Below are 25000 nucleotides of genomic sequence, written 5' to 3'. Positions count from 1 at the left end.
AAAGTGAGAACACTCATCCCCATTTCATGTCTGTTGAGCTGACACATGCATCAATACCCTGAAGACTGTCATGTCAAAACGCTGATTCATTATTTAGTCTTTCTTTGCATTGTGGCAACTAGAGTGCGACTATCTTACCTCATAGCCTACCTTTATTCTATTTCATGACATTTCTAACTTATAGTCGTTTAAATAAATAAATAAATAAATAATTATAAGACAGATAGACAGACTGCTCATTACTCATGCACACAGCTCTACTTTACAGCCACCACTAGTGGTCACTAAACAGGCCTGGAAGCGCTCTAATCTACAGTACGTGACCACAAGATGACGCATTTGTCTTGTGTGAGAGAGTGTGAGAGGTGCCAGTCAGGACAGCAGGGATTAAATTGGGCGTCTCCATCTGCGGCCGCCATCCCTTCAATTTATCCCAACCCTGATGTTGGTTCCCACTCAGTTAAATGACTTAGTGCCACTCCAGAGCAGGATCAACATGCTTACGGGTCAGAGTGTTAATGAGAGGACCAGGCATTCCCGCTGAGGCTGACAAAAGCCAGGTGCAGAGTTATAAAGGGGAAAGTTATACCTGGCCAGGTGGAGATCGTCTCTGTACCGTTCTAGTCCCATAGACCTAGCCTTTTCATTTTTAACAACCGACTGCTCTGCTGCACTGAAGCCTCAACACAGGTAAGCAAATTTCTCTGTATTTCCTTAAGATTTCAAAGTTTAAATTGATGTGTATAATAACCAGGGATGAGAGTAAAGAGTTGCACGAGCTTGGGATACAGCTAAGAGGGATAGAGGAGTGGCGGGCCAGAAAGAGCACTCTGCCAATGTAGTAATGGCTGGCACAGCTGCATTGTTAAAGACACTGTTAAAATGATTCATTTTCAATCCAATAGTCTGCAGTACACTATAAAATGTCCACAAAAAGGTCTATATAGCTTCCAAATGACTGCTAAATATGTTTTTCACCTTGAAACAGGAGCTGAACTTCCAACTCTGGTAAGTATCCATCACAAATGGGATTTGACAAATGAAAATTCTGTAATCTTGGCCAGATCACTCCCACTCCTGAGCATTATAGCCGCTAAACCCGAGAGAGCGAGGTGTGGAGCGCCCTTGTGGAAACACTGACAGTATCCACGGCGATGGTGTCGGCATCCTGTCTAGTTTGCAATAGATGGTGCTTTGATTAACCCTGGAAATATAAGGAATTAAAATCAAATCAATAATCATTTACTTCAATAAGTCCTGTGTAGAAACATAACTTAAATGAACAATTTAAATATGACCAAAGACAAGCTACAGTCCACCCTGGTAGAGTCTTAGGGCACTAAGCCTATCCAATTATTTCAGGGATTTAGACGTATCATTACCAGCTCACCTCGGTAAATAACTGATTGAAGTCAACCTAGGTCATCAAGACAAAAAAATCTTAATCTTTGACTCACTCTAGCTTCAGCTTTAGAGATTTGAGTCAAATATTACCTAATGTCTTTTCAGTGGACCTTGTGTCCCAGCGGCTTTTCATGTCTGCTCTCTGACTTCCAATGAAATAATGAATTGTCCAGTTTTCTGCTAACTTCAAAGCCCTTATTTTGAGTTGGGGTATTGGTGCCCTCGGTGTTTTTTATCAGTTATTATACTCTCAAAGCCTGAAGCTATCTGGTGGAATTTCAAACGAACATCGTAACATATCTAAAGTTATTAAAAGAAAGTGGCTGTGTAGTGCCCGAGTGTTATCAAGAAGAGGTCTTATCAAATCATTTCATCCTTTAAGCTTTCCCCACATCTGGCCTCAAGGTATTACCTATTGATAGGTGGATTCAGTTCTACGGATTGGGTTTGAAATTTAGCAGAATATGAAGTACATCAGATTTTGTACCGTGTTCGGTGTCAACTCTTCTGTATGTGCTCTGTCCAAGAGGTCTCCCTCCTATGGCCAGGGTACTCAACGTGGTTTCCATGCTGTTACTGCTGGTGCTCTACTCTCCAGGGGTGTCCTCGGCCCCCGACCAGCACCTGTGTGGCTCCAGCCTGGTGGACGCCCTGTACTTCGTGTGTGGAGAGCGGGGCTTTTTCTACAGGCCAAACCGACCCTACAAGCGAGATCTGGAGCATCTGCTAGGTGAGTAAAGGCCGCGTTACAGTTTTGATTTATTCTGTAAACTTGTGGAAAAGAAGTTCTAATTGTCCCCTTAATGGTGGGAGTTCAGGAAGAACCGTATGACATTAACCCCACCACACCAGGCTGGCTTTGTGTCTCTGCGTTCACGGCACACCGTGTTTAGAGTTCAGACTCCGTCTAACGAGAAAGCCAATTTGGATTGCAGCTGGAGATATTATTTGGAGGCGACATGCTGGAAACTAAACCTATGCATTTGTCCGACCTGTCATAAGCGTGCAGACCCGTCTCAGGCCTCGTTTGAATTCAGTGGCATGGCCGGGCTTTTGGTTTCATAATGTCACGCTCAACATCCATGTTGTCACAAATCCAATAATCACAAACCTTGTTCAATCCCAAAATGCCTCATTATGTATTATTTGGACCCTCAAACATCATCTTGATGTTTGAACTTATCCTTAGATGTCTAAACTATGATAAGCCCCTGATGGAGCTCTGTCATATCTCCACTCCTTGAAGTGTAGATTAACAAGACTAAACGGATTGGGGAGATCAGATTACCTAGCCATTTAGGCTCTATTAAGTGTGTGATTAAATTGTATTTTGAGGAATTGAAGGCTTGTGCGGCAGCAGCAGTACTTAACGCAGGGCTAAGGAAACTTGCTCCTCTTCAAAGGGTTCCTGTCTAAAAGGGCCAATGAGGCGCAGCGGCTACAGAGTGCTCTGCCTGGCCGTGAAGAGCCCAAGGTGAAGAGAGGCATCGTGGAGCAGTGCTGCTATAAGCCATGCAGCATTTATCACCTGGAGGGCTACTGCAACTGACTCGCCACTCCACGACTAGCACCACTCATAGCTGGTAAAATTAAAAATTAAAAAAAATCAACTTCTGGTCCAATACTTGCTGGCTGTGTCTTATCAATTGAAGGAAATAAAAGCTTCATGACCAATTCCTCCAAGGCTCCATTCTGCAAAGATGTGGGTTTGTGTACTTTGTAGCGGGTATGTAGTATGTGGATGAAACGTGTGCTGATAGCCGCTGCGCTCCGACCCGTGGCTGCAGTCCTACAGTGCCCTCTACTGGCTGAGGGCAGACATGGCCGAGAACATCCAAGCACAAAAGGCTTTGTAAAGAGCAAGTTTTTACATTTGGGGAGAAAAAAAAAATCTCAGTAACACATTAGTTTAACAAGAGTATTAAAATCTGTCTTTATTTACAAAGAAGAAAGAGTTATTATGAACTATCCCACATGAAATAGTTACTGGTTCTGCTACCCTAGCAGATGCTAAGAAAGTTAAAATGATAAAATCCCAAAACACAGATCATATCTTAATGCAGACTATACTATTGTCCTCTGGACTGTGTGTAGACTTGCCATCTACTACCTTATTATTTTCACACACTGCTTCTGGCCAGAGTCTACTGCTAACATGTCTTTTTAAAATCAAAAACAGATGCATACATACACTCTCTATGTAACAATTTGCCACAAAAGGCTGTAAAACCACTTAACAAAATGGACACAAAAATATTTGTACAAATCCAGATTTAAAAGCATCAAAGAAAAAGGTTCATAAGTATTTCAAAGCCCAATAGAAATTCAATATAGTTGTCATTTCTTGTCTGGCAGAACAGCTCCATTATGCACAATAATTTCCTGACAAAACAAACAAAGAATTAGGCTTCCACACAAATATCTCACCAACCACATGAGGTCAAAATCATCAACTGTCATCACATCGTGTGTGTTCTGCCCCTATATACTATAGGTTTAGGGTGTTGCAGTTAGTACTCACCTTCCTTAAGAGATTCACGTTGCCTGTTCTCCTTGTCGTGTTGGAAAGCTTTGCTGGGATCAAACCTGCGGCAAGTAGAACCAGGGAGCTTCGACTTCAGCTGCTCGAGATCCCTCTTCTGCCGACTCACCTGGGACTGAAGCTTAGACACCTCCTACACACAGAAAAAAATGGAGAAGTACAGGCACTCAGGATTGAGACAAAACGCATGCCTATGGTTTGGAAAGCAGTCAGTGCTGCTGGCATGGATCACCTGTTTCAGGGTGATATTCTCATCTTTCAGCTTCATCACATGTTTGATCTTCTGCTTCTGGTTCTGGTGGCCCAGCAGACGAGCGTAGGCATCGGACAACTTGTTCAACTCCTCCTGGTTTGCTCCGTTCTCATTGAGTAGTGCATTTCGCTCTGCCGCAAACGCATTTAGCTGCTCCTGCGGGCACACAGCAGCATTAACATTGAGAGGGGTTTCACTCTGTTTCTTTTAACTACAGCCTGCAGGAAATCTTAGCTTTGGCCACTTGCATCAGCTCAACGAGGTGTAAAGGCAACACTGACATCCAGCTGGAAACAAGGTCGATGAGAGCAGTGAAACTGCATCAAACAGTTGACTTTGCAGCTTTAATGAAAGAGGATAGGGACTATTCAGAGATTTCATATTCTAAATGAGTAGAAATGACTGACCTGGAAGGGCCTGACTTTTGTAAACAGCTCCTCATATTGTTCCCTCCAGTTTTCCATCTCTGAACTCTGGGAGCTTAGAGGGTAGGAATGATGAGTTAAAATGTGCGTGCAATTGTTAAAAAATAAATAAATAAAAAAACAATAACACGTAAAAAAACAAACAAATCCACATCTTGTTCACCTTTGGAGTTTATGTCGCTCCTCCTCCATTTCCCACTGCAGTGCCACCTTCTCCTGAGTCAGAACTTGCACCTGCTCCTCCAGAGCGCGGCTGTCTTGTTTCTGTTCTTCCAACTCGCGTTGCAGAACTCGGGTCTTCTCCTCCATGAGGTCCAATTGGGCCTGGAAGCTCAGACCCCCTTGCCCAACCTCATCCAGGCGAGACTGAAGTCGACTCCTGTCCTGCTCTGCCATGTTTAGTTGGTTTTCAAGAGCAAGCGTGGCCTGCTCTTTGAGTGCTGCTTGAGACAGGAGACTCTTGTTTTCACCGTCGACTCTGTGAAGCTCCGCCTGTAGTCGGAGCTCCTCTGACCTGACCTGTTGGTGGGCTTCTTTTGCAGCCTCCAATGCTGCTCTTTCCTCCTGAAGGGCCGTCTGGATTTTAACTCTCTCTTCTCTTTCCTGTTGGAGCTCTTCCAGTAATGTCCCATTTTCCTGGCTGACCTCCTCGAGCAGTTTCCGGGCCTTTTCCTTCTCATTCTGGAGCAGGGTTACACCCTGACCTCTCTGTTCCTCTAATTGCCTCAGTGCCTCTTCTCTCTCCCATTGTAGCTGATGGATCAGTGCAGTGTGGTTTTCCTCCATGGTCTTTATCTCCTCATCTTTCTGTGCAAGGCGCGTCTGGACCTCCAGCAACTTTCTGTCAAGTCGAGGAAGAAAGAGCAATATAAGAAACCGGGAGAAAAGTGACATGCTATATATTTATTTCTACACAGACTCAAAGTTAATTGGGAAGCGTACCTTGAATACTCCTCCCTGGCTTTGGCTTCAGCCAACTGCCGCTCCTCTAAACCCTCCTTCACTCTGTTGACCTCCTCCTCTTTCTGCTGAATTACTCTCTCCACCTCCGCTTCCAAATCTTTCCGTCTTCCCTCGGCTACCCGCAGAGCCTGTTTGGCGCTAAAAAGTAAGACCAGGAGCCTGTGACACTCACACATTGACTGGATGTTAACCTAAACAAACACTAATCCAACTCACACAGCAGGAATACTGACAACTGGACTGCTCACCTGTCCAGCTCTGTGACAACGTCTGCCATCTTGCTCAGAGAGTTTGTGTGTGCCTCCTGGAGTTCTGTCATGGCGGCGAAATGCTCCTCTTTCAAGGATGCCACGTCATTGTTCTTACTAAAACAACAAGCACCCAGTTTTTAACTCATGTGAGCCAGTTTTGTTGAAGTGCTTGATGGTTTTTGCGACCGCACTTGAGGACACATTCAAAGTTTTTGCAATTTTCCAGACCGACTGACCTCCATTTATAAAAGTAATAGTTACTTGTTACCCTTTACTTAGCTCATTGGTTCTTGCCGTAATATAACTAAACTGGTGGCTACCTCATGAAGCTCATTGAGAAAACACCAAGGGTTTGCAGCGCTATCAAAAAAGCAAAGGGGGGCTGCTTTGAAGAAACTAGAAAATACGACATGTTTTTAAGATATTTCACACTTTTTTGTTAAGTCCATAATTCCACATGTGTTCAATCATAGTTCTGATGTCTTCAGTGATAATCTACAATGTAAATAGTCATGAAGATAAAGGAAACTCATTGAATGATGTGTGTCCAAACTTTTGGCCTGTACTGTATATATATTTATACAATGTAACGGATGTTCATTCATATCAAAAACTAAAGCTTTAAGGTCTATATTTTGGATTTTGAAATGTTCAACTTTTTGAGACCCTGCTCACCAGTATGCTTGGCCTTTGGTTGCTTACCTCTGGAACAGTGTGCTGGTATCACTCAGCTGCCTCTCCAGCGCCGCGTTTTCCTCCTGCAGCCTCTCGGCCGCCTCATGCGTCCGACGCTCCTGCTCCTCCAGGACGGCGAGCTCTCCAAGCACCTCCTCCAGCTCCTCCTTCATCTGCCTCAGCCGCTCCTCAGACTCCTCCCTCTCCCGCTCCACCAGCACAGACAGCGAGTCCACCAGGGCCTGCAGAGAAGAAAAGTCACGGTTTATGTCATCCAGCACTGAATCAAAAAAGGATGTGCCATGTAGGGCTGCGCAATGAATCAAAATTGTATTCGAGATTATAATTTTGACCTAATGGTCAAAAAAACAATTATGTTGCACATTATGTTTTGCAAGCAAACTTAAATCTTCTTTTGTTCTGAATGGAAAGTATGAAGGGAAATTTCATAGTTTTCCATGTTTATTTTTTTGTTTTTCAAGTTAATAATTGCAACATCTGTCCAAAGGTCAACAAGGAAGGGTGCTAAGTAATTGGGATTTCTATATTTCCCAAAATGATCGTGATTAAGATGTTATTTCCATAATTGAGCAGCCACAATGCCATGTGAGACAAATGCGAGTGTAACCTTTTCTTTTGTCAGTTCCTCAGTAAGAGCAGCATGTTCAAGCCCGAGTTGAATCTGTCTCTTCTTTTCATCTTTTTTAAGTAAGATGAGCTCTTTTTTTAACTCTTCCACTCTCCTTATCCCCTCCTCTTGAGTCTTGCCTAAAAGAAAAGAAGAAGAAATACATGATCCCACAAGTCATTCATCACATAACAGTCAATGATTTCTGCAATTTCAATCCACATGGCTACAGGATGTTGGTGAACATACTTCTCTCTTCCTCGGAGAACAAACACCTCTGTTCCAGATGTGCCACTCTCTCGTCCAGCTCCTTCTCCGTCCGTCTGAGGACCTCTCTCAGGCGAGCCAGTTCTGCCTCCTGCTGTCGAACAGTCGCCTGAGACTCTTGGAGCTCTTGGCTTGCCAAGTCCAGTTGTTCCTCCATGTCGCTCACTGACCGTAGTGAAGCCTTCAGCTCCAGCGCCTGGTGCTCCAGCCTCTTCTCCACTTCCACTAAAGCATATTTAGACACCTGCAGGTTTTGCTGGAGTTGCTGGGCCTCCTCCTCTTTTTGTTCCAGCATACACTGGATAGTTTCTAGCTCCATCTCTAGTTGCCTGTGGGAAAGTGGCAGATGAGTAGGGATGTAACAATTCACACAACTCATGATTTGCTTCATGATTTTTTTAAGTTCACGATACGATTTTCTTAGGATAATTTTTAACAGAATGAGCTGCAGACACAAGCCAAAAAAAAATCCTTTATTTATATAAACTGCAAAACAAATGATGTGTCCTCTTATCAAAAGTGACAGTGAAATTGTTTTATGTTAAAAAATTAATAGATTCCTAAAACAAATCCCACATAAAAATTACTAAGTAGAAAGACATTTGCATCGTTACATCCCTTCATATGAGTGTCATGGCATACAGCTGAGAGCTAAACTTGCTTTAAGGGACATAAGGCATTTGCTTACTTCACTTTCTCCATTTGAGAACTAGCAACAGTGTTCTCCCGGGTCTTCTCTTGGAGCTTCAAACGGAGATCCTTAGAACACACAAACAGGTCAAGCATGTTTTTCACAAAGTCTGAATAAAAAATGTCCACCCTTTGTAAGAGTTGTTCTTACAAGCCAAGTTTATACCTGAATCTGGTCGTTGGCTGTGTCCAGGTATTCCTGCAAGATTCTGGTCTCTTCTCTCAGCTCGTGCATCACAGCTGGGAAAAAATAAAACAGAATGATTGATAAGGAAGCAAACCCACAAACATATGCACATTAAAGGGACATCCAAACATCTCAAGGCCCAGATATACTAGCTTTTTTACAATGCATACGAGTAGCGAAGCAGCGGCATCAACGGCGTTGTTTACATACTTGTCTGCAGACTTTGTGTGTACCTGTAGGATTAAATGTAAATGAATTAGGGGCAGATCAGAGCCATGTTGTCCTTGGCACAGCCGCTGATCTGAGTCGGATGATATGCTTCCCCCACGCTCATGTGATGAATTGCATTGCATAGTGTTAATTTCTGAAAATGTGCGCAACCTACAATCCAAAAGGAACACATGTTTCACGTTGGCAGCCATGTTACGTACGTAAAAGTGTGTATTTAAAACAAAGTATTCCAGGATTCTTTTTTTAAGATGCAGTGGGTAAACACAACTAAGTGTGTGTAGGGATGTCCTGATAGCAAGTATTACATCGGAGTTGATTAGGGGAATTTTTAAGTAGTTACCCCGATCGCTTTAATCTAATCATTACGGCAGCTGAGTGACACAATTTGCAGCAGAACGTAAATCCGCAAGTCACTTGGCATTGCACATTAACATGATATAAATGTCCGCAGTGTGGAAGTAATTTAAACTAGAAAGTGAAAACGGTCCAACATCCACTTGCAATATCTGCAATACGATGGTTTTGAGTATCAGATCGAGACTCGGTATCGGCCAATATTCAATATTGTTTCCAAATTGCATAAGGATACAAAAAAGTGTGTTGAGGAAAAAGCAGACCATGCACACGGAACTCACCTTGCAATCTAGCATTCTCATTCTCCAGCTCTTCATTTTGGGATTTGGTCACTTGATGGAGGTCCTCTATTAAAAAAGGTAAAAACGTTTATTCTTCTATACATGTCAACATGTGTGTCTCATTAGTAGCATCTGTTGCTGTTAAATCTTACCCAAGTCTTGGTTCCTGTCCTTCAGAGCAGCGACAGCAGCTCTGGCAGCTTGGAGGTCAGCTTCCAGCACCTTCACTTGGCCTTCAGTGTTAATCTGCAGGACATTTAACTCCTGGACACAAACACACACTATCCATAAGCATCTACGGCGGATAAAGATGTGATTAGCTACTAGCTGTGATTAAACCAATAGAGGATGATTTACTGAGTAATTAAGGAAGTACTGTATGCGTACACCAGTTATACCTTGTTTTTATCATCCACTGTGTTCCTGGCCTCCATCAGCTCCATGGTGAGAGAATTGATTTTCTTCTTTGTAGTGTCAGCGGAGACCTAAAGAAATAAAACCCACGTGCGATTTTCATTTATTGCAATTCAAAAGTATTGAGTATTGAGATTTTTTTTTTACCTTCTTTAACAAAAGTTGAATAATTCACTTCTAAAGCCAATGTACCATTAGACATTTCTAAAAGCAAAGTGTAGTAAAGAGTATTCGCGTCACGTGTGAGTCCGACATTTACTTCATTTGTAAAGCAGTACACAATAATGTATTTGTTTTTTAGCTCCCTTACAAGAAGAAAGCTATGCAAAGTTTCATTATGCACTTGTATATTGACAATAAAAAAAGGTTCTATCTTTCAAACATTGATTTTTTGCATTTTCTGCTTTTGGTCTGTTCCACTGGAAACGGATGGGATTTAGTTGCCGTTGGCAGTAAAGCATAAACAGAAAATATTTAGGTGAATAAATTGGTAAAATGAAAGATATCGGTTCAAGGGATAATAATCCATTTAAAAATTCATTGCAAAAATACAGTAAAATTGCAATATATAAAAATTTTAAATTCCTCCCCCCCCCATCCCTAAGGAAAATCAAAGGAAAGCACACCTTGTTTTTTAGGAACTCGTTGACTTTCCTGAGCTCCGCCCGCTGTCTGTCCAGGGTGGTGACATTGGCAGCCAGGCCCGTCTTCTCCCTGACTGCAGCCAGCAGCTTGGCCTCAGCCTTCTTCAGCTCCTCTTCCAGAGCCAACAGGCGGCGGTCCTGCTCCCCTCGCTGCTGAACCAGAGACCTTATCTGGATAGAAACAAAGCAACCCGTAGACCTTCAACATCTGCAGTAATATTAGAACAAGGACCTCCTCCCTAAAGCGTATCAAATATGGACTCACATCACAATATTCTTAGACTATTGTGTGCAGAACTTTGTCAGTTACACGTGCAACATCTGTTATTATCATCACTGCTGCTGCTTGTATAAACTCTGTACTTATTTATGTTGTACTGTGTGTTCACACTGCACTACAATAGAATTTGTACAAGCCATTGTTTTGGAAACCATATTTTTAGCCTAATTTTGCTTTTTGACCTAACGCTAATCTCACTTTGCTTAACGTTTCTATCTTATTGTAGCTATTTTTACCTCATACACTTTACTTTTCTTACTACTTTTTAACCTTACAATTTGACTGTGAGGAACATTAACTAAACAATTTCCCTGAGGGGATCATTAAGGTATTCTGATATGTGGTCAGCTTGTAGCACATATGTTCCTTGATGAAGTGTGTGTTAGATACCTCTTTCTCTAAGAGTTGTTGCTGCTTCCTTTCCATGGTCATGGTATTCTTCTTCTTTACACTTGAGCCTTCAACCTAGACACAAGGCATCGATCGGGTTAGTTTTAGGACAGGAGCAGCTGTTAGACAGGCTGATATGTTACTGAGGAGACATCTGAGTAACTCCATGATGAGATAAAATACAACTTACAAGACCATCGACCGACATAGTCCTGCGGACAGGTGACACCATGAAGCTTCTGGAGGGCGATGGTGGCTGCATAGCGGCTGGAGACGCATTTAATGAAAAATAAGTGGCACGCAACGTTATGCTTTAGATAACTTTATTTTGTATTTCCTTGCTGCATTGTGCTTATTAAATGTACCCACCTGCCTTGACAAGTCTGAATCGATCAGATTTGTCGAAGGAAGCAGCTCCCTTCAGGTCCCCTGGTTTGATCTCATAGGACCCCGGTGGAGGGGCACAACCTTCGGCACAATGAGAGCCATCATTGTTGGTTTAACGTTAAACATGTAACATGTAAACTGAACCTAGGTCACGTTTGTTTTAGCAATTACAGTTAACGTCAACAGTAACTTAACGTACATAGCTAGCTAGCTAATGTTAACATTAGCTATAGATGTCAGCTAGCTAGCTAACGTCAAACACAAGCTAACGTTAACGTTACATACCGTTGACCAACTGTAGTGGATAGTTTCCCAATATGCTAACGTTACTAGCTTTTGGACGTCACTTACCTACGTTCTCGTTGAACCTTTTCAACGGGGCTCGTGAAAAAGACATTTCAATCCACTGTAAGTACACTTTCTAACCGTCTCAATAAGGCTGCAGTGGAGCAGTCCCACACACTGAACAGCTTCACCGCTGAAATTTCAAAATAACGTCATGTGTACGTTTACGTGCGGGTGGCCAATAGGCAGCGAGTCCTGGGTGACGCTGCCCCCCCCCTCCCGCCGCCGCCGCCTTCTTTGCCCCTCCCATCCCAGCGTTGGTGTGTGTGTGTGTGTGTGTGTGTGTGTGTGTGTGTGTGTGTGTGTGTGTGTATGGAAGTATTTGTAGTATTTACTATCCATCCATAGATTAATATATAACCCCTTGAGCTTTTTTTAAGATTCAAGATTTCTTTATTATCATTCCACAGCACACTGTAGTAGGAAATAACATGCAAAGTTCACAGCTTTCAAAGTAGAGCACAGAAACAATTAAAAACACCGTAGAAAATCGAGATATTAGCTATGTAAATAAAAATAAACAAATGCTTAGATGGGTGTGCAGGTAGTATGGGTGCGTGGGTAGAGAGAAATATAAATATCTAGATATATACAGTTGGGAGTATAAACATTCATCTTTAAAATATTGCAGTCAGAACAGATAAGGTGCATTCAAACAGATAATTATGTATATGAATGTAGTCAGAGTGTTTGGTGTGGTTTAGTGTGATTCATTGTTCTACAGTCTGACAGCAGTGGGGCAGAAGCAGTTGTACCTACCGTGACTCCGGCCAGAGGGGGGTGGCCAGGGTGACTGGGGTCACTTGACAGGCTTCTTTTCTGGGCCAGCGACAGAGTGGTCCCCGTATAGTCCGCTCTGCCATCCTCCCCACTCTGCTCAGCGCCTTTCTCTCGGCGGCGGTACCTCTCCCAAACCACGGAGAAATGTTCTGGTCAGAACACTTCAATGGTGCCCCTCTAGATAGTGGTCTGGATGAATGGACTGAGGTGGGCCCTCTTCAATCGCTGCAGGAAGTGCAGACACTGGTGTGCCTTTTTGATGAGGGAGGAGGTGTTCAGGTCCCAGGACAGGTTGTCAGCCACGTGAACCCCAGGAACTTTGTGTGTTTCTTCAGGTGTTCCAGGCCAAAGTGCAGGGTAGTGGACATGGCATCCCCAGTAGAGCGGGGTGGGCGGTAGGTGGACTGAAATGTGTCCAGTGAAGGGGGGAGGGCAGATTAGATGTGGTCCTTTACTAGTCTCTCAAAGCCCTTCATTAACAATGAAGTGAGTGCTACGGGCCGGTAGTCATTCAGACCAAGGATGGGGGGTTTCTGGATCAGGGATGATGGCTGAGGTTTTGTAGCATGAAGGCCCAGCAGCCGGACTCAGGGAGATGTTGAATATGTCCGTGAGGGCATGACACAGTTAGGCTGCACACTCCCTAAGCAAGCAGCCCGGTATCGTGTCTGAACCAGCAGCTTTCCGCGGGTCGATTTAGACATTTTTGTTCCTATTGGGCGAGAGTTTAATTCATACCCTCATAACAGCATATGTGCATATGTTGCAAAACAATAAGACATTTTTCCTTTGCTCCTAACACATGTTAGATTTGATTACATCCATTAAGAATTACTGTAATACAGTGTATCTATAGCGTATCTAGGACTCGGAACAGGAAACTATAACACTTATTACAAAGCTGTTCAAATAGGGTTTTCTCAGTTGTGAACTTATACTCTATGTGTACATAATAAAAAAATCACATTTGATTTTATTAAACTGCTCAATTATAGTATTTTCTGAAAAATGTATGTCCCCATATGGTCTGAAGGTTTTCCTCTGTGCAGGTCTATACATATTAACTATTTCCCTGTGTGTACATGTTAGTGGGTCAACAAACCTAGCCAGCTAATTATTTGTTCTACATGTACACACCTCAAGAACACAGACAAGCTGAAGAAGAGCACCTAAAATATTTAAAATAAATATCTATCTATCTATCTATCTATCTATCTATCACTTAAGGTAGAACCCCCTGAAAAACCAAAATCCTAAACACAACGTCATTTTTTCAGTTAAACATTTTTTTATTTCATGGAAATACAACATAATTTCAAATCCTTTGTAGGACCATTGTTGTACATTTTATATTCTTTTTCTCCACTTTTTTGTACTTCAAAACATGGTCACTTGTACAACAATATAATAAACAAAGCCGTATGTCACAAATGGAGCCATTGATGACAATAAATTACACTCGCCATGCTAAGGTTTTGAGATGATACGTTAGTTCCTTGTTTTTACTAGATTAACCTTAAATGAACAACTAATCGGAGTTGAATAAATATGATAAAAAGACACTGGCGTTAAAAAAAAGGTTTGTTCATTCAAAATGGAGCAGAAAAAGATTAGAGGGCAGTTTGGGGAGGGTTACTTCTTAATAATGCATTTGTTTTTTCCTTCTTATGAAATCAAAAATAGGACACATTTTGCATATTTTGCTAACACTGCTAAATCTAAAACAAAAGTCCAACAATAGTAAATACTGACTATATTTATTAAATTAGAACTGACATTTTAGTTGATTTTTGTTTTTCTGTTATATGCTGAGTATTTCATAGCTCTGCTAGACCGAAATCATCCGTTCACACTCTGAACAGTTTATTCTAGCACAGCACAGTCTTTATCCAACCTAGAGGGACTTTATAATCCTCTTTCTTTTTTACTCTGGAAAAAGCAAACACATTTACCCAGTTGAAGTTGTGTCTTTTCCAAATAGTAAATAATATCACTGTATTCATGTACAGAATATAAAAAGCTTTCCAACAGACAAACAAGGGAGAGAGTGAGAAAGAGAAAGAGAGAGAGAGAGAGAGAGAGAGAGAGAGAGAGAGAGAGAGAGAGAGAGAGAAAGAGATTAAGTGGCGGGGAAACAGTTGATAAGGTTTCTAGCCAGTAGTAGTAGAGAGGCAAGTATAAGTATACCAAGGATGTGTAAATTAAAATATTAATAATTAAAAACAAGAACAATTACAACACTCAACACTTCACTTAGTTCAACAGTGAAATTTACAGTGGAACTGGTACTGAATACAAATGTGTCAGAAAGATGTAAGAAAGGGGGCGAGAGAAATAAAAGCAAATCATTATGGGATGTACTGGACCTTCATTCCTTTGAAAGCAAGCAGGTGAGTAAGTATTCAAATGCATCATGATAGACATCGTGATGCATTGTACCATGAACAAGGGCAGACCAGATTATTCTACAAATGACTGAAATGTATCACAATAAACAGGTCTGGTAATAGAGGACAGGCGTAATGGTAGCACAGGGGTACTGGTGCCTGTACTGGTACCCTTAGTAACTCTAGTAGCACTTATGAGCACCGTGTTTACAGATCCTTAAAGAACTTAGAAAAAGGAGTTATTTTCTTACATTATTTTACCTTTTATTTAAAGCACGTTTGATTTACTTTTGCCTCCGCTCTTGACTGCAAATTCTAAAAGGCGTTTATGAGTCCCAATGGCTGGGAATCCAAACAAGTGGCTTCAGATTACAGGATAGAGATACTCTTTTGGCATTTGTGTCAGTGGTCCGATCCACAGGTGTGCAGCGGGAGGAATAAGAGAAGGCATGCATGAGTCTGAGTGAGAGCCACACAGATAGCAAAATAAAAAAAGACAAAGTGTGAATATACACTTCCACTTCTGACCTGGTCCACATTTAAGGGTTAATGCTCCAAGAATTCAGAGACAGCCACATTTTAAGATAGAAGAAAAGTTTGAAATGGATTTGTCATTGGATTCTTAAAGCCAGTGAGAAGCCCTCGTAGTAATCTATAACTCTACGAGACCAGGCAGAGGCAGAAATTAGTTTCACAGCTTTGTGTGTTTTGAGTGTGTGTGTGTGTGTTGTGTGTGAAGGGTCTTTTTCAACAGGTGGTAGCCAGGGACTGGTGTATAGGAGGCTGGAAACAGCGAACGTGCTCCACAGTGGAACTGTCCGTCTCCACCGCCTTCATGTACTTGTTGAGGATGGCAAAGATCTCATTGTTGAGGATCTGATACTTCCTAATGCGGTCTGCCATCTTCTTCAGTGGCTGTCGAGGAAAACAACAGAAAGGGGAATGAATTGGACGATGCATGGCAGGTGTGTTCATGTGTGTGAGTAAATGTAGTGGATAAAGGTATACCCACCACATTTTTGATGATCTCATCCTTGCCGTCCTGTCTTTGGACTTTGAGCAGGTGGTAGCAGAAGTCGAAGAGATCAAAACGACGCTGTTGTCCCAACAGCACAATGATGGCACAGCCGGCCCAGTTCAGCCCGTCCCCGAAGCACTGCCTACAATTAATAACATCAATAATTGAGGAATTTATAACAAGAATGTGGGCAATGCCTTTTCAGACAGTTGAGAAAAATGAATGTGTTGAAATGTGTTTTCTTTTGTGCTTTATACATCTATTACCTACACAAAAATCTATAACACACTAAAACAGGAAAAAGCTAAATAGGGCCATTAAGCATGACATAATTAACTGTGAAACAGTAACTCGTCTCTTGTGATCAAAGTGTACCCTGTAGTGTTTGTATCAGCTGCTGATGCAAAAATGTCCCCGTCTGGAAGGTGTGGTCACACATACGTGCCACAATGCCACTTATTTATTGTATTTAATTTCTTATTTCTCACACTGAAGTAGAGCCATGTCAGAAGTAGCAGCATGATATGAATGATAAAGAATAAACGTCAAGGTGTACTGAAAAAGTCTGTTTCTATTAAACTTCGTCACATCTTCTCTTTCTACAAATGGCAGCTTTTCCACCAAGCCATGAGTAAAAACTTTCACAGTATTTTGTTTAGCTTTTGGCCAGATTTCTGGCATTTTCACTGAAAAAGCTTATCAAGCATTCAAGTAAACAGAAAAGGTACACAATCCCGCCAGGTAATAAGTCAGGGTAAAACATAACCTTTATAATTTAACAGAGTATTGCAGTATTGCCGATATGCAGTTGAGTTCCATGGGCATGTTTGGCTGCAGAAACGTACTCCTACTGTACACATACTTACTCTGCTGTGAACTCGTGTGTGCCCACGGGGATGCAGTAGACGAACTGCATGGCACTCCACAGGCGGTGGAACTCCATACACTCGTCGACATGCATCACACCGTTGGTGGGCGGAGGCCCGCGCCACACCCCGTCCTGCAGGAAGCTGCGGATGCGTGTCAGGATGACCTCAAACATGGAAAGGCCGCAGCACAGGCGCTCTTTGGTCAGCAGGTCCCCCTCACGGGCAATGGCAATTTGCTGGTGAAAAGAACAGACGTAATATTTTATTATTTGTATTGAAATATTAAGGGAGACATTTTTTATCAATAAAGTATTAGATTGGTCATTATCTAGTAAACTAGAGCTAGAGCTAAATATCACCCCATTATAATCACCAGTAATGTTGACATAATGACTAAATGGTCAAAGGCAAATAATGCAACAGCTAGAACAGTCCAGTAAGTCCAGAAAATATATCATCACTTCACTGTAATGTAGCATGTATTAATGCATTGAAACCAGGGAATGACAACACTTATGCCATATTACGATATCTAAAAAGTATAATGATATCCTGCCTCATATGTTGATATAATAATCAATATTCTGCCCAGCCCTGTTTTGAACTCACCTGTGGGGTTCCCAACCTCTCAATTAGAGGCACAAGGTGAAGAGGGGCATACTTGGCTTCCAGCCTTTTCATCCTGACCTCCAGACGCTCTCCCTCTAAATAACACACAAACACAAGGAGGCCCATCTACATACTGTACCAAAATGACAAATAAATGGACGTGCTAGTCGAGTTTTTTCATCCATCTGCCTTGCATTTACTGCTTCTAACCCTTGTGTATACCTTTGATGTAGACTCTTGGCAGAATGTTCTGGAAGGGGGCAGCGTGAAGCAAGTCACACACTTCCTCCTGGGACTAAGATTCAAGCAGAACACAAGAAAGGGTTATTTCAATTCAAAGTACACCACTCCCTCGGCTTTCCGGACACCCTTACAGAGCATGCAGGGAGCCACGAGGTGATATAAGAGACTGCCATGAGCTCCATGGCGTAGGAGTATTCAGATGGATTACTCAACACTATCTTCAGCTAATGTGTTTACCATGAGGCTATGTTTATCAAGCCATGATGACAGGCTATTATTAGAAGGATTATACATTTGTTCTAAGTACAGCATCCCATCTAATCTGGTTTCGTAGCAATGGATCAAGTTTAAACCCATCTAAATAAACTGTTAGTGTGTTAGTGGTACTCCAGCTATGTGAATTCCTATTTAGGTATCTATGTGGTTGCCATGGCAATCATTAGTCAAGACAACAAGCTTAACTAAATGCAGAGAAGTAGCATCTTGATACTAAAAGGGCGATGAATGAGAAAAGAGTCATGCAATGATAAAAATGCAATAAACACGCGCACACACGCACACACACACACACGCAGTCCAAACAAAGATACGCATTAGCAACCTATACACACACAAGTTAGTGTGGTCAGACAGTATAGAAAAAGTGTGAATGACGGCTGAGTTAGTTAGTAGTGTCCATGTAGACATGCATCATAAGCACCCAGAAACAGAAGAGAGAAGGGAGGAGGAATGTACCAACAACCAACCAGACGGGTACTATCATCTCTTCCATGGAGGACAAGGCACAACCATCATAACCAAATAACCATTCTTAAACAAATGTCTGTAATTACAAAGACTTTATTTAGGGTTTTGTGTAAAAAGTGATTTGTTCACTTAATTCCTAGTAAAATAAAAAGCCAAATTGTGTCAGCCCCTTTGCTTCCATGGATGATTGGAGGTAAAACCGTGTGAGCCAAACTAACATGGTAGAAGAAGAAGAAGAAGAAGAAGAAGAAGAAGAAGAAACAGAAACACAGTATTCCAAACGAACAAGAAATAAAAGAGAAAAGGGCATTCCGTCTCAGTGTTATTTTGGTACCAAAAAGAAAACCTAAATCCTTACCACCTGTGGTAGTTGCCAGCGTGTAATGAAAAATAGAGTTGTATTTCAGAAGAAAAAAACACACACCACAGATCAAACATACTTGGGGGCACGTAGACTGGGAACCTGACAGTTTCTGTCCCTCATATTTGATTAAGGACGTGAATTGACATCGTAAATTGGGCAGAAACCTCCAGGCGCCCAGGTTATTGCTCCACCTCACAAAGACTTGGCAGTCAAGGCAGCTACACATTAGCAGACCCTGACCACTCAGGGAATTAACAGTGGAAGGGTTGGGAAAGCAGAGGAATAAGGGGAGACACCTAATATGGCAGGAAAATACAGAGATAAACAACATGTGGAAGATAGAATCAGGGGTATCATCCAGTGATATAAAAGTTTGAAGCTAAAAGGAAATGTCTTACCAGAGCTTGCTCGATGAGCAGACAGAAGAGGATAGCATTTCCCACCTCCCTGAGGCTCTGGAACACATCTGTCTTCAGCTCAGCATACTCAATGATATCCTTGAGCTGATGGTGGAAGAACTCTAAGATACCTGGAATGGCAAAAATACAGCCATGACACCTAGCTAAATCCAGTTTTTTTAGACCAAAAGAAAATCTATTATTGAACCACCATTTTGATGCTACAGTCAAACGTGCAGCCGAGCAGTTGCCCTGCTGAGCCACGTTTGGTCCGAGCACCAGGCCCTCACCGCAGACCAAGGGTGGATGTGCTGCCAGTAAGATTACAGGCAGTCAGCCAGGTTCACACATACATATACATATATGTAATCTACATATTACTAAACCCTCTTCATTAAGGATACAGTATGCCATCTGACTGGCCTCTAATCTGCTTAACAGCTCACAGGCATGGCAGGAACCAGGTGAGCAGTAGAAGGAAGTGTCACTACACATTAAATGGGACATTTTTGTATGCCTTGACTACATTTTAAAGCGTTGCTGTCCATTTTATTTCTGTATTGCATAATTTGTGACTTTGAATGTATATTTATTTTACTATGTTATATTAGACCCCTATCCAAAAATTGATTGCCACTGTAGCAGAGTTGGTTTTTTCCTCACTGCTGGCGGCTGATGTAGAGTTGTTTTATGTTGTCAGCCTTTTCTTCTGCTGGCTGTGTGCTGCAAATGTTTAACTGCTGCTACAAGTAATATCTTTTTCCATTAATGTGTCCAAGCCCTGACTGCACTCAAAGAGGTACTGTAGCATGTGCACAAAGTGTTAGCATGGAGAAGGACTGAGCTAGAACTGCATGGAAGTGTATTAAATGTAGCAACTGAATAAAAATAAATCCAACTGCCCAATAATACTATTCTGACTCAGGAGGAGTTTGTGAAGGCATTTCTGTCTCCACTCTTCTAGGCATCTAAATGTTATAAGTATAACTTAAAACAGCTTTAACGGTATGAAAACTGATGTTATAAATTCTACAGATATAACCCCACGTGCACTCTATTGGGTGTAACAGTGGGGACTGTGAGGTCACCTGGAGAGCCGTACTCATGGCGCGGTAGGCGGCAGATCTTGGGCATGACTTCTATCAGTGTTTTTACGTACTGCAGGATGGTGCCCTGTAACTGCAAAGTGACAACATGGGAGATAGATAGAACGCAGCAGGTTAAGGGACGAGAGGGCCCAAAGAGAGAGCAAAACAAAACAAAATATCACTAAGAATTCAGCACACTAACAGAAAAAGTGTGTTTTAAGGGATTCATTGGAAAATGACAATAAAATACCAGGCTCTTGACAATCTTTAGCAGCTCCTCCATCACTACAGCAATGCCTTGGTAACCAAGGAGACGGCAGATGGTCTTAAAGTGGGGCGGGCCAACAAAGTTTCTGTAGGAGCTGTATATGTGGGAGTAGGCAATATTCAGAGGCTGAGAAGAGAGGAGGAAATAGAAGGTGTGTTGATCAATAGAACAAGGAAGACAACTTTCCTTTACACATGCTGCAACAAGACTAGGGAAATCTTTTCTGTCAGATCAAATTCAAGTGGCCTTGTACCTTGGACCCATACAGGTAGTAAGGCTGCACGTTGGCTGGCTTGTCCCTTTGAGGCTCCTGGGTGAAGGGAATGGCTGTACGTACAAAGCTGCAGAGAAAACGATGTTTACAACCCAGAGAGAAAATAAAAGCTTGTTAAACACAAATCAGAACCAACATCCACCAACAACCTTACAGGGCTGGGACAATTCAATTCTTCATTATACAGGCGGGTCGATTCCATTTGTAATGCAATTTTCAATTATTACAATTCTAGGAGTATTGAGTATTACTAGAAAAATGCACGTCACATGTCAGATAGTAGGTCTCACATTTATCTCATTTGTAAAGGACATTACATGGACTTTCTGCTTTTGGTCTGTTTTTCTGGAAACAGAAAAAAGGTACTGTTCTGCCCTGTTCATGCTAATCAACTGAACTGGACTTTTTGGTCAGTTGTGGTGGGATATGAAAGCCCCCCCTCTCTTAAAGAATTATATTCCATTATATAAAAAATTTTGAACTGTTACCTGCCCAATTTTTTAATTTTCCTCGAGATAAATTAAGACGTTTTCACCATAAATCTGTGCCTGTAAATGTATTAGAATGCAGGAAATTTCCTGGGGGAGGACCCCCAGACCCCTGCTTCATAATTGTGCCCCCCCTAAAGGCACCTTCTGAGCCAGGAAAAACCCTGCAAACTGACCGGTTTGTTGAACCATTGTAGCAGTAGTTGGGGAGGAAATCGAAGTTGAGCTCCCAGAAGACGTGGAGCGTGATTCGTCCATAGGGAGCGGAGACGTTGTGGTTGGCCTCGCGGAACATGGCGTCGAAGCTGTCCAGGGTGAGGTGCTTACATAGGAGCCGGTGGGTTAGTCTGTTGATCTCCAGTAGCCACTCCAACTCCTGTCAACAAGGGAGACAGGAAGTGCATGAGAACAAAGTCTGGCATTGCCAGACCTTCCTCCACAGCGCTATGAAGGAGGATCTGGCTAGTCCACACAGCATTCCCGGATGGGAGGAAAACGTGCTTTAAATCACAATTGTCTGTAAGGAGTTGGGTTAGGAACTGGATGGTGGCTGGTCGCTGGTTCAAGTCCCCGTACGGACCAAAGTATGGTGGTGGACTGGTAGATGGAGAGGTGCTGGTTTACCTCCTGGGCACTGTCTGAATTTACCCTGCAGAGATCTGAGGACCAGGTAACCATAGTCCTCCGAAATCCACCAGAGGTTAGAACACCAACACAGACACAGAGGACAGTGGTGTATATTCTGCCGACATAGACTAGTGAGAACACAAAGTTGATTTGATGTTAGTTTGTGGTGTGTGATCTCACCACTATGGAGGTGAGGTCCTCGCTCTCAAAGCGGCTGATGGCGTGGTCCATAGACTTGTACATCGCTGCAGAGATCCTCTGGGTGATCAGACGGTTCAGGTCAATAGAGCGACCCAGCAGCTGCAAGACACAGGAGTAATGGTTAGGAAATACTGGCTCTGGGTCTGTATCCATACATATATGAAGTAGAAAAGAAACCATAGAGCATTGCGTTCCATGTGTCCAGTACCTGTACGTGTCTCTGTTTGAGCAGCGTCTCGTAGCGGTTTGATGGAGGGTACGGGATGATCACACCATAGTTTTTACACTCTGCTCTGAAGCGCTTGTCTAGGAGGACGCTGTGAAACACATGTGATTTAGTCATTGAAGTTGGAAGAGACACTGTCTGCCAGTAGCTCCAAGCATATTGAAAGGAAGGCCCCTTCCTACCTTCCAGCCATTGCTTTGTAGTAGGCAAATATCTGATCTGCTAACTTGTAGACGAACTGATCGAAGCAGAGGTTAACCTGCGGATAGGGAAAACACCATGAAGGTCCTGTTTTTGAAGAGCAACACAGAGGTCAAGATCACTGCAAATTTATTTGTAATAGCAGTAAGATTTTACCTCAGCCTCAATTTCATCATAAAGAAACTGCTTCTTGAACTTCGTGAGAGCGTAGTAGCCACTGTCGTTGTAGAGGTCTAGAGGATACAGCACGTATCTGGAGGAGGGAGAATTGTAGTTATAATTCAGCCTGTTTTCTCAAGGTACAGACATAATGTGTGTTTGTCAAAGGAGGTTTTGTCTTACTCCATCATGGAGGGCTCCTTGGTCTCCAGGATGTGGTCGGTGAGGATCCAGGGCATGGACATCTCAATGGGGAACTGGATTCTGCGACCCATGGTCAGCTCCAGGAAGAACTCTCGGAACCACAGCTGGGACAGATCACAGCACTGCTGCAGGGCCTCTGGGCGGAGGAAGGACACAAGCAGGGTGCAGAAAAATGAAGGAATACCTTTAAATTGGCTCCAATCTGAGTGGCTTGGCTGAGTGTTTTTTACAGGATTTCCTGGACAGAATGTGGACACTGTTGATGAGTAACTTTAATGCAGCTCTGCATGGCTTCTTGAGAAAACTTATTTTGTTGCTCTAGCTGTCTTTACAGTTTCTTATTGACTTTATGATGTCAGGTCATTTGTTTATGAGCTGCTTCAATTATGCAATTTTTATCATTCCAGTTTGTTTGCTAATGCAATCTATTCTGCAACTTTGTACTCACCGCTGAAGTTGAGCAGGTGTGTGAAGAAGAAGGATTGCTTGTGGAAGTCTTCTATAGCCACCACTATGGGTCCATCCAGACTGCTGCGGAGAGTCTTCTTCGAGCCACTCTTATCTGCAATCAATGACTCCAGCATGGTGCGCACCATGTACAGCTGCAGATGGAAGGCAAAGGTACAAAGATAAAATCAAATGAAATAAACCATTAATCATCATTTGCCACCTCATTATTTAGCATATCTGCTATTTTCTGCTGATTATCCTTTGCATGTGTAGCATGGAGTAAAGAAATTAGCACTATTTGGAGTGTTTGTTAACTTCCAAACTAAAAGCCTGGCTCAAAGACAACCCAAACACTTAAAACAAAAGTGTTTGCAGTTGATGAGATTGCATGTTAATGTGTGCTGTAACAGAGAACAAAAATGGAGTACTACAGTACGTCAGAAGATGTGTGAACATTAGAACCCTTGTGATTCCCGTTCCAGATGGGAATGTTTTCAGTCAACCATTTAGTTTCAGTCGGATCTAAACGCATCATGAAAGGCTGCTACATATCCTCAAAGTCACTCAGAGTGAAAATATCAGAACAAAACCGCACTTCAAAATGTAGTGCTGCCTTTCCTATTCAACTTTATGTTCAATTTGTTCAATAAAAGAATGTTGAATGAATCAATGAAATGATTTCCTTTCATTTGTTTTAAAGCCAACAAGCAATTGGTTGTGTACCAGAGATCTTCAACAGGGGTCCAATACTCGTGGGGGTCGGGGGACTTCCAAAGTATTCTACAGCTTTTTCAACAACATATTATTAGCAAATAAAAATCTGCCTATTTGTGAAAAAAAGACATTGATGATGGTTTGCTGGCCTTTAGGTAAGGATGTACCTGTTCCACATGTATGTTTAATGTAACATTAGAAAAAAGCATTGAAGACCCCTGTTTTAGCAGAATACTGAAAGTAGCAGAAATGCAGAACTGAGTACACTTTAATATGTGTTTATTTATCACGAGTAATATCATTAGTGGGATGTTCAACACCATTATTGCATATTTTCCTCATATGGTGCAGCTCTAACCAACAGCATTCTGTTTCCTCAAGCAGCCTGATCTATTTCCTGTCTTACCTGTGTGCTGGAGGGTCCTACAGCCCTGCGTGGCACTTTGATGTCAAATCCACCTTTTGGGTCCTTCTCCCCCCTCAGGCACGGGTCATTTGGAGGTTCCCTCGCACCATCCCAGTCACAGACCGTCTTCCGGATGGCCTGAAGAACACTACAGATGAAGAACACAGTATTAGAGAAGTGCTTGAGGTCACGAGATTCTATTTAACGTACATTTGATCAGATCATCATTGTGCGTGAATACCTAATGAGGACGTTCTTCTTCTTGCGTACAGCCTGGCGCAGAGGCTCTCGGAGGGTCATCTGGGCGAAGTCCTGCAGCGCTGCGTAGATGGTATTCCTGATGGCCTGGTTAAACACTGACTCCATTCGGCCCATCAGAACCTACACACGTCATTACACAGCGTCTTGGTCATAATGGCTACTGGCCATCAACTCTGGGAAATACACTTATTCATGTCCTGAAAGAGAGTTAGATGACAAGCCCAATACCACTTATACTCATATGTGTCTAGTAAAGATGGCCTCCAGACATGTTTTAGGACATAAAAAAGCCTTCAGATAGGAATATTAATTTGTGTCTGATATGGTTTTTTCACAAAATGTTCAATAATTTAGTCAAAAATGCTTCTATATACATACCTATATTATATTTACTCCTTCTCCCACAT

General features: G+C 42.3%; 3 protein-coding genes across 5 annotated transcripts in view; 1 reads left to right on the top strand and 2 right to left on the bottom strand.

The window, feature by feature from the left end:
- Positions 1-356: 356 nt before the first annotated feature.
- Positions 357-3103, top strand: insb (preproinsulin b). Its single transcript, XM_034883746.1, has 3 exons — positions 357-690; positions 1932-2134; positions 2808-3103. The coding sequence occupies exons 2-3, from the start codon at positions 1945-1947 to the stop codon at positions 2951-2953; spliced, it is 336 nt and encodes a 111-aa protein (XP_034739637.1). The 5' UTR covers positions 357-690; positions 1932-1944; the 3' UTR covers positions 2954-3103.
- Positions 3104-3312: 209 nt separating this feature from the next.
- On the bottom strand, positions 3313-11808 carry hmmr (hyaluronan-mediated motility receptor (RHAMM)). 2 transcript variants are annotated; one of them, XM_034884234.1, is made up of 20 exons: positions 11618-11807; positions 11249-11347; positions 11070-11146; positions 10880-10954; positions 10192-10380; positions 9550-9636; positions 9304-9415; positions 9152-9217; positions 8265-8338; positions 8097-8167; positions 7391-7737; positions 7142-7281; positions 6541-6755; positions 5836-5952; positions 5567-5725; positions 4788-5465; positions 4607-4679; positions 4179-4355; positions 3926-4079; positions 3313-3786 (listed from the first exon to the last, which is right to left on the bottom strand). In XM_034884234.1, exons 1-20 carry the CDS (start codon positions 11661-11663, stop codon positions 3770-3772), a joined length of 2973 nt encoding a protein of 990 aa, XP_034740125.1. In that variant the 5' UTR covers positions 11664-11807; the 3' UTR covers positions 3313-3769. The 2 variants fall into 2 exon arrangements, with proteins under 2 accessions (XP_034740125.1, XP_034740126.1); XM_034884235.1 differs by lacking the exons at positions 5567-5725; positions 5836-5952 and having other exon boundaries at positions 11618-11808.
- A 2496-nt stretch (positions 11809-14304) lies between these two features.
- Positions 14305-25000, bottom strand: part of cyfip2 (cytoplasmic FMR1 interacting protein 2) — a 19848-nt gene continuing 9152 nt past the window's right edge. Inside the window, exons 13-30 of one of the 2 annotated variants that reach the window (XM_034882990.1) lie at positions 24574-24713; positions 24333-24480; positions 23211-23364; positions 22742-22898; positions 22556-22652; positions 22381-22457; positions 22181-22289; positions 21952-22071; positions 21321-21520; positions 20636-20723; positions 20365-20508; positions 20115-20205; positions 19027-19157; positions 17497-17569; positions 17275-17369; positions 16663-16901; positions 15791-15938; positions 14305-15693 (exon numbers count right to left, since the gene is read on the bottom strand). In XM_034882990.1, the coding sequence (XP_034738881.1) occupies positions 15526-15693; positions 15791-15938; positions 16663-16901; positions 17275-17369; positions 17497-17569; positions 19027-19157; positions 20115-20205; positions 20365-20508; positions 20636-20723; positions 21321-21520; positions 21952-22071; positions 22181-22289; positions 22381-22457; positions 22556-22652; positions 22742-22898; positions 23211-23364; positions 24333-24480; positions 24574-24713 (2379 nt within the window). In that variant the 3' untranslated portion in view covers positions 14305-15525. Of the gene's footprint in view, positions 15694-15790; positions 15939-16662; positions 16902-17274; positions 17370-17496; positions 17570-18323; positions 18626-19026; positions 19158-20114; positions 20206-20364; positions 20509-20635; positions 20724-21320; positions 21521-21951; positions 22072-22180; positions 22290-22380; positions 22458-22555; positions 22653-22741; positions 22899-23210; positions 23365-24332; positions 24481-24573; positions 24714-25000 lie in introns of those variants that run through there. The other variant, XM_034882991.1, reaches the window with a different exon arrangement.

Source organism: Etheostoma cragini, chromosome 10, assembly GCF_013103735.1.
Source record: "Etheostoma cragini isolate CJK2018 chromosome 10, CSU_Ecrag_1.0, whole genome shotgun sequence".
NCBI lineage: Eukaryota > Metazoa > Chordata > Actinopteri > Perciformes > Percidae > Etheostoma > Etheostoma cragini.
Note: the sequence above shows the minus strand (reverse complement) of the source record. Positions and strands in the feature narration are given on the sequence as shown.